Here is a 9,694-nt window from a genome sequence, read left to right as displayed (position 1 = left end):
CCTTGTATTGAGTCACAGCTGCAACCACTTTCTAACCAGCCACTTGCTTCTTGTGTAAGAATCAACTCTCCATCTTAAACATCTGTTTATTACCAAAGGTTAGCAGATTCCCTGGAGTCTCTGGGTGCAGCATGCTCTCCTCCTGGATCAACATGGAGCCACTTTGGAGCAATCCTAACAATATCATTATGATGTCATTATTCACTCACTTTAAAATGTGGAAGGTGGAAATAAATGGATAAAATGTAAAAAAACAAACAAAAAAAACAATAGAAGCAAGTTAGTTTTTTCAAACTAAAATCACCTCCAAAAAACATTAATAGACAAGACAGTTAAGGATGATAAAACATCTTCTACATAATGAGCATCTGGTTTGTGATGTTTTAAGTTATTATAGTGTTAAAAGGCCTTAAAGATTAAGAAACGTGATGACGTTACGAATATATTAAACGTTTCCTCTTCGGTCAGTATGCGAGAGTTTAGAGCGATGCGCGCTCCAGCCACAGGGGGGCGCTATTGTCGTCACCTCACACCACACAATGTGGGTTGTGAAGCGTCTCATTTCTCCGCTTTCAACTCTCCATCACCAGGTTGCGATGCCTCATGGACGGAATGTGTTTAATTTTGTGTCTTTTTACCCTCGGAGGATCATTTCAGAAAGGTGAGAGAAACAAACACTGCTCAAGCTTTTTATGCTCAAAGTGGCTTTTGGTTGTTTTGAGTGTTTTCTCATTTGTTCATAAATAAATGCGATCCGATCTGAATGAACGTTCTTAGTTTCAGTTGTAACAATGATGGCAATGAGCCAAGCCTCCTTCAAGCTGCTTTTTTACTACACTCATTAAACCGAGGGGAAAAATACAAACAAAAAACTTTTACCTACAATGGCATTAATTTATTGAATAAATGTACTTCCACTAGTTTTACTGCTGCAGACTTTTTACCTGTTGAACAATATTTGATGTAAAGTCTGGCTTCAATTCCCATCTGCTGAACTGTTGTAGTTTATCTATAAAGTTGATCTTTATAGATAAAGTTGATCTATAAAGATGAACAGTATTTAGTTACTGTAAATATTACAGTAACTAATTGTGGGTCTTAGTTTCAAATATTTAATATTTACATTAAAAAACAACCCACTTTTATTAGGAAATTTGTTCATTGTACATTAGTTAGGTTTTTCTCTACTTCTGTTTATTACTATTGAATAATAATGTTGCTTGGTTTAGTTTATCTTCGGTAGATAGAAGTTAGGTTTAGAAGATGTTGAGAAAAACAATGTTTTAATCACATTTACAGCAGAGAAATACACAATAGAGAACGCCACATGTTCACTGTTCAGTTATAGATTTACTGGTTAGGTGTGTCTGTATTTTACTATCTTATAGAGGTGAAGAGATCATCAACTGCCAAACCAGACAGGAGGAACTGGGATGTCGACACAAACAATAGATCCAGAAATACATGTTTTAATCACAACAGAGCTTCCAATGGAAATATATGAAGCTGCATTTTGACTTGAATCACACAAAATAAAAGACTCAGACTTGACTTTGACTCTGGTTTTAGGACTCAGATCTTGAGAACATTTATGTCTTCAATCAAATCAATCAATCAATCAAATTTTATTTGTATAGCACATTTCAGCAGCAAGGCATTTCAAAGTGCTTTACATCATAAACACAAGAACACAAAGTCATGAAACATATAATAGACAATACATTGTTACATATTACATTTCAAATACAATTCTAAGCAGGTGTGTTTTTAGTTGCGATTTAAAAGAAGTCAGGGTTTCCGCTGTTTTACTGTTTTCTGGAAGTTTGTCCCAAATTTTTGGTGCATAGAGGCTGAAAGCTGCTTCTCTTCTCTTGGTTCTGGTTCTGGGGATGCAGAGCAGACCAGAACCAGAAGACCTGAGAGGTCTGGAAGGTTGATACAACAACAGCAGATCTTTGATGTATTGTGGTGCTAAACTGTTCAGTGATTTGTAAACTAACAACAGTATTTTAAAATCTATTCTTTGAGCTACAGGGAGCCAGTGGAGGGACTTTAAAACTGGTGTTATGTCTCTATTTTTCTGGTTCTAGTGAGAACGCGAGCAGCAGCGTTCTGGATCAACTGCAGCTGTTTGATTGATTTGTTGGACAGACCTGTGAAGAAGCTGTTACAATAATCAATGCGACTAAAGATAAACGCATGAATGAGTTTCTCTAGATCTGGCTGAGACATTATTCCTCTAATCCTGGAGATGTTCTTCAGGTGATAGAAGGCCGACTTTGTAATTGTCTTTATGTGGCTCTGAAGGTTCAGGTCAGAGTCCATCACTACCCCCAGGTTTCGGGCCTGATCGCTAGTTTTTAGTTGTAATTGAAGCTGTGCATTGACTTTAGATCGTTTCTCTTTAGGTCCAAAAATAATGACTTCAGTTTTGTTTCTGTTCAGCTGGAGAAAGTTTTGGCACATCCACACATTTAACATTTCTTGCAGCAAGCCTCTGAAAAGATCATGCATTAATTTTGTATGTGTTTCACATCTTAGGGATGATGTTGCCTTAAGTTTTTGGACAGTCACTAGAGTTGTTGAGCAATAAAATTGCTTCATAAGGAACAGACAAAGGAGCTTATCGGTCAAACGTTACTTCACTTTATCAAGATTAACTGTGAGAAAACAAGACAGCTTTGAGTTGTGACATAATTAACACTGATCACATTGTGCAGGTGTCTGTAGAGCCTGTGTCTCTTCAGGTTACATTTTGCAACTGTTGCCAAAAAGACCTGAATTGGCTTTTATGCATTATTGAGAACAAAATGTATTTCAATCAAATGTCATCTGCAGGAAAATACAACAGATTTCTCACTATAATGCATTAAAGAAATGAGTAAAAATATATTTTACAGCTTCTAGAAGGACATTAAGCTGCAGTAACTCAGTTCTTCTTGTTGGTTATATGATAGTTGGTGAGGGATGTTGTTCTTATTAACAAGGCTTTAGTCCATTGACTTTCCCAGACTTGTTCAGGCAGATTTCTCTTTTAGTTTCCACCATAGTATTGTGACCAGGTGTTGGTCTAGTGGTTGTTGATGCAGACAAAAATGTTCCAAATTCTTGTTTTTATAAAAATGCTCTCTCAAAATGATAATCATTTTATCAACAATAACTTCACTGCTAAAAATCCAATGGAAGCAGCAATAGTTAATATCCATGGTTAATAAATGACATTGGGGAAATTTGGTCTGACTTTGTACATTAGAGAACCTGATAGAGACCAGATCATTTTATTAAGTCCTAATAACAAGAATATGTAAATAGATTATTACAAATCTGTTTGCGGGCAGCCCTTCAATAAAATTTCCACGTCTGTATTTTGAGAAACTAATTTCCACATCGTAACGTTTTACTTGGGGCCACCAGAGAAAAAAAAGAAGTGAACCTGATTTGGTTTCCTTGTTGATATTAAGTTGCATCACACTTGGTTGTTTCTCAGTCCTTGTGATTTTCCATCCTAAGAACATACAGAGAATAAATCAAAGCTCTCTTATGGAATGATACATGATATAAATAAAGATATCCTGATCCATTTCCTTTGATTATGTCCTGCAGGTCTAGCAGTTCTGATCCAAACCCAGCAGACGGTGTTGGCAGCAGTAGGAGAAGATGCTCCTCTCAGCTGTCATCTGATGATAACTAAAGACGTCCAGCAGGTCACCTGGCAGAAGGTCTTGAAGAAAACAGAGAGGAATATTGGTTCCTACAGCGAGTATTATGGTGTAACTGTGAATGACAGATTTAAAGATAAAGTTCAGTTTACAGAAGCTGGACTGCAGAAGAACTCGATAGTTATCAGGAACGTTACGGAGCAGGATGCAGGATGTTACCTGTGTCTGTTTAATGCATATCCTGATGGAGCTCTGACAGCTGCAACATGTCTGAAGGTTTATGGTGAGAACCTGAAAGTATAAATTCAAGAATATTTTAATTAGGCTAAAGGGTAATCAAATATAACTCATATTATTCAGGCTTCTGTAAAGAGAAGCTCATGAAAGAGTCATATGTGACAGTCAGCAGTTCTAGAAAACCCTCTGACTGGAGACACTGTTTCATTGTGCAACACTGAATTGAGTCACTGTGAGTAACACAATCATCCCCAGAACAGAACCAGCCGTCTTCATCTGACAGTTGAGCCTTTTGGGTGCTGGACTCTCATAGACGACATGAGATATGATCCTTCTGCAATCACTGAAGGATCTGAGCTTCCTTAAGAAGTGAAGTCCACTCTGTCCCTTCTTGTAGCTTTATTTTTCCAACTTCAGTCCAAGTTGTTGTCCCACCGAACACTGAGGTATTTATAATCCCCAACCACCTCCACATCTTGAAGGACAGAAAAACTGTCAAACGAAAGGAAGGTAGGACGTCTGTTTGGCTTGGGACAGAAGATGATGATGATGATGATGATGATGATGATGATGATGATGATGATGATGAAGATGATGAGCTGGTTCCTGAACTGATTCTTTTGAAGAATGAGTTCAGGTCATTTGCTCTATTCAGACTTTCATCTGTCAAATTCTCCTTTGGCTTGAAACTTGTGATTGTCTTCATGCCTGACCTCACATCTCTAATATTTTTGGATTTGTCAAGAGAGGGTCTTGCTTCAAAGACGTGTGCATCTCTGACATTTACATAAATAAATTTAAAAAGCCAACGCCTTGTTGCTGTCAACTTGCAGCTGACAGAGCAGCTGCAAGTTGTTTAAATGTATATTGAGGCGTGACTCAAGTTCACAAATTTTTGCCTTTGCGGTGTCAAATCTGTTGCTTTGTAACAACTGCACTGATGAAACTATGCATCATCAGTAACAGCTGAGGTTGGAATGTGAGCAGTTCTGAAAATAACACTGGTGAACTCTTTAGATAAATAATATGGATGGAAACTAAACTTACTTCAAACATGGAAACGACACTTCACAGCAACATGTACTGGATGACACCATATATTATTCATAAGCACTGCTGCAGCGGTATTTTAGATCTTTGTCTCGTAGTCTGAAAGTCCAGTAGAGAGATGGTGAAGTCAGATTATCTGGAAGCCATGAGTCTAAAAAATGCAGGAGATATAAATAACAGTTACATCTGTTGTAATCTGTCTGCTTGGTATGGTTGGTATGGTTGGTATGGTTGATATGGTTGATATGGTTGATATGGTTTATATGGTTGATATGGTTTATATGGTTTATATGGTTGATATGGTTGGTATGGTTTATATGGTTGATATGGTTGGTATGGTTGGTATGGTTGGTATGGTTGGTATGGTTTATATGGTTGATATGGTTTATATGGTTTATATGGTTTATATGGTTTATATGGTTGATATGGTTGGTATGGTTGGTATGGTTGGTATGGTTGATATGGTTTATATGGTTTATATGGTTTATATGGTTTATATGGTTTATATGGTTGATATGCTTGGTATGGTTGGTATGGTTGGTATGGTTGATATGGTTTATATGGTTTATATGGTTTATATGGTTTATATGGTTTATATGGTTTATATGGTTGATATGGTTGGTATGGTTTATATGGTTGATATGGTTGATATGGTTGGTATGGTTTATATGGTTGATATGGTTTATATGGTTGATATGGTTGGTATGGTTGGTATGGTTGATATGGTTGGTATGGTTGGTATGGTTGGTATGGTTGATATGGTTTATATGGTTTATATGGTTGATATGGTTTATATGGTTTATATGGTTTATATGGTTGATATGGTTTATATGGTTGATATGGTTGATATGGTTGGTATGGTTGGTATGGTTGATATGGTTGATATGGTTGGTATGGTTGATATGGTTGATATGGTTGGTATGGTTGATATGGTTGGTATGGTTGATATGGTTGATATGGTTTATATGGTTGATATGGTTTATATGGTTGATATGGTTTATATGGTTGATATGGTTGATATGGTTGGTATGGTTGGTATGGTTGATATGGTTGGTATGGTTTATATGGTTGATATGCTTGGTATGGTTGGTATGGTTGGTATGGTTTATATGGTTGATATGGTTGGTATGGTTTATATGGTTGGTATGGTTGGTATGGTTGATATGGTTGGTATGGTTGGTATGGTTGATATGGTTGGTATGGTTTATATGGTTGATATGGTTTATATGGTTGATATGCTTGGTATGGTTGGTATGGTTGGTATGGTTTATATGGTTGGTATGGTTGGTATGGTTGATATGGTTGGTATGGTTTATATGGTTGTTATGCTTGGTATGGTTGGTATGGTTGGTATGGTTGATATGGTTGGTATGGTTGGTATGGTTTATATGGTTGATATGGTTGGTATGGTTTATATGGTTGGTATGGTTGGTATGGTTGATATGGTTGGTATGGTTGGTATGGTTGATATGGTTGGTATGGTTTATATGGTTGATATGGTTTATATGGTTGATATGCTTGGTATGGTTGGTATGGTTGGTATGGTTTATATGGTTGGTATGGTTGGTATGGTTGATATGGTTGGTATGGTTTATATGGTTGTTATGCTTGGTATGGTTGGTATGGTTGGTATGGTTTATATGGTTGGTATGGTTGGTATGCTTGGTATGGTTGGTATGGTTGGTATGGTTGATATGGTTGGTATGGTTGGTATGGTTTATATGGTTTATATGGTTTATATGGTTGATATGCTTGGTATGGTTGGTATGGTTTATATGGTTGATATGGTTGGTATGGTTTATATGTTTTATATGGTTTATATGGTTGATATGGTTTATATGGTTTATATGGTTGATATGGTTTATATGGTTTATATGGTTGATATGGTTTATATGGTTTATATGGTTGATATGGTTTATATGGTTTATATGGTTGTTATGCTTGGTATGGTTGGTATGGTTGGTATGGTTGGTATGGTTTATATGGTTGATATGGTTGGTATGGTTGGTATGGTTTATATGGTTTATATGGTTTATATGGTTGTTATGCTTGGTATGGTTGGTATGGTTGGTATGGTTTATATGGTTGATATGGTTGGTATGGTTTATATGGTTTATATGGTTGATATGGTTTATATGGTTTATATGGTTGATATGGTTTATATGGTTTATATGGTTTATATGGTTGTTATGCTTGGTATGGTTGGTATGGTTGGTATGGTTTATATGGTTGATATGGTTGGTATGGTTGGTATGGTTGGTATGGTTTATATGGTTGGTATGGTTGGTATGGTTGGTATGGTTTATATGGTTTATATGGTTTATATGGTTGTTATGCTTGGTATGGTTGTATGGTTTATATGGTTGATATGGTTGGTATGGTTTATATGTTTTATATGGTTTATATGGTTGATATGGTTTATATGGTTTATATGGTTGATATGGTTTATATGGTTTATATGGTTGATATGGTTTATATGGTTTATATGGTTGATATGGTTTATATGGTTTATATGGTTGTTATGCTTGGTATGGTTGGTATGGTTGGTATGGTTGGTATGGTTTATATGGTTGATATGGTTGGTATGGTTGGTATGGTTTATATGGTTTATATGGTTTATATGGTTGTTATGCTTGGTATGGTTGGTATGGTTGGTATGGTTTATATGGTTGATATGGTTGGTATGGTTTATGGTTTATATGGTTGATATGGTTTATATGGTTTATATGGTTGATATGGTTTATATGGTTTATATGGTTTATATGGTTGATATGCTTGGTATGGTTGGTATGGTTGGTATGGTTGGTATGGTTTATATGGTTGGTATGGTTGGTATGGTTGGTATGGTTTATATGGTTTATATGGTTGATATGGTTTATATGGTTTATATGGTTGATATGGTTTATATGGTTTATATGGTTGGTATGGTTGATATGGTTGGTATGGTTTATATGGTTTATATGGTTTATATGGTTGATATGCTTGGTATGGTTGGTATGGTTGGTATGGTTTATATGGTTGATATGGTTGGTATGGTTGGTATGGTTGGTATGGTTTATATGGTTGGTATGGTTGGTATGGTTGGTATGGTTGGTATGGTTTATATGGTTGGTATGGTTGGTATGGTTGGTATGGTTTATATGGTTTATATGGTTGATATGGTTTATATGGTTTATATGGTTGATATGGTTTATATGGTTTATATGGTTGATATGGTTGGTATGGTTTATATGGTTTATATGGTTTATATGGTTGTTATGCTTGGTATGGTTGGTATGGTTGGTATGGTTTATATGGTTGATATGGTTGGTATGGTTGGTATGGTTGGTATGGTTTATATGGTTGGTATGGTTGGTATGGTTGGTATGGTTTATATGGTTGGCCGTCATGACAAATGATCAAAAGGAAATTAGTAGTAGCAAAATTGCTTCCAACCAGCAAAACAATCAAAACCAGGGAGAGATTATTTTTTAAATAAAAATTTTCTATCAGAAATGGAGGAACAAAAGTTTTTTAAAAAGTAAAAAAAAAATGGAAATGAAGTCAGAGCTACTCCAACATGCTAGCATGTAGCTGGAGGATTACAGGGTTCATTTCTATAACTTGATGTCACCAAGATCACTGTTCTCTCCACAGAGCTGCATGGACCCTTCATTAATGTCAGCAGATCAGACTCTCCTCTAGGGTCAGAGGTCACCTGTTCAGCCACAGGTCAACCTGTTCCCATGGTAACACTGACTGTTCTCCATCAGAACCTCAGCTTCTCCGACAGCAACACCTGCAGAGAGACCAACACTAACGGTACCGTCACCGTCACCACTACAGCTCTGCTCTCAGCTCTCAGCAACACACAGGTTGGATGTTCAGTATCACTGGACTCTGCTGCTGTCAGAGATCTGCTGGTCATCGTTCCTGGACTCATTGATACGTCTGATGATGGTGAGGAACTTTCTAAGACTCCTTTGTTTTTTATTTAGTAACTAATGATGTATTTATGATCGTAAATGTTTGAATCTCTTTTACCAGGTCTGAATAACCAATCAGAGTCTTATCTCAGAGGTTTCAGTAAGTTCATGTTCAGATTCTCACATCTTCATTTTTGGCTTTGTTCTGTTGTTGAAACACATTTCATCTTCTTCCTAAAGGATGGCCTCTGATTGTTGTTGTCCTGGGGATCCTGATCCCTGTTGGTGTTTTACTATTCACAAAAATATCTGAGATGAGGTACTTTAATTAAAAAGTGTTTTTTGTTGTTGAGTTTCACATCATTAATGTCTCAGATTTGATTTGATTTACTGACTAAAATTATTCCCAGGTACAATGAACCTTCAACAAACACCACAGCCAATCAGAAATAAGGATTTATTTATTCATTCCTGTTACGCAGATGGAGATTTATCTCATATTTTATATTCCTTCTAATGTGATGCATACTCTCTATTTTCTAAATGCTATAAGGCAGATTTATTTCTCACATGTTCATTTTGTTTTTCAGTGCAGATAACTCACCAGTGTCGAGCTCAGAGATCAGACTACGAACATCTGAGAGCCAGAGACAAAACAGCGAGTCCCGTCCATCACCATGAAGATTTATCTAATCTTTTACATCCCTTAAATAATGGTATATACTCTATATTTCCTAAGCATTATAAGGCAGATTAATTTCTTATCAACATGTTAATTTTATTTTTAAGGTCTGGCATCTCATATCAAACTACGAACATCTCAGAGGCTGAGGCAAAACAGCT

At 36.2% G+C, this 9,694-nt stretch overlaps 1 protein-coding gene across 1 annotated transcript; it reads left to right on the top strand.

The window, feature by feature from the left end:
• Window positions 1–563: 563 nt before the first annotated feature.
• Window positions 564–9,415, top strand: LOC129378804 (OX-2 membrane glycoprotein-like). Its single transcript, XM_055059351.1, has 6 exons — window positions 564–661; window positions 3,604–3,942; window positions 8,583–8,885; window positions 8,973–9,011; window positions 9,092–9,170; window positions 9,262–9,415. The coding sequence occupies exons 1-6, from the start codon at window positions 604–606 to the stop codon at window positions 9,302–9,304; spliced, it is 861 nt and encodes a 286-aa protein (XP_054915326.1). The 5' UTR covers window positions 564–603; the 3' UTR covers window positions 9,305–9,415.
• The last annotated feature ends 279 nt before the right edge of the window (window positions 9,416–9,694 follow it).

This window comes from Poeciliopsis prolifica, unplaced genomic scaffold, assembly GCF_027474105.1.
Source record: "Poeciliopsis prolifica strain line A6 unplaced genomic scaffold, Auburn_PproV2 SCAFFOLD053, whole genome shotgun sequence".
NCBI classification, from domain to species: domain Eukaryota; kingdom Metazoa; phylum Chordata; class Actinopteri; order Cyprinodontiformes; family Poeciliidae; genus Poeciliopsis; species Poeciliopsis prolifica.
Note: the sequence above shows the minus strand (reverse complement) of the source record. Positions and strands in the feature narration are given on the sequence as shown.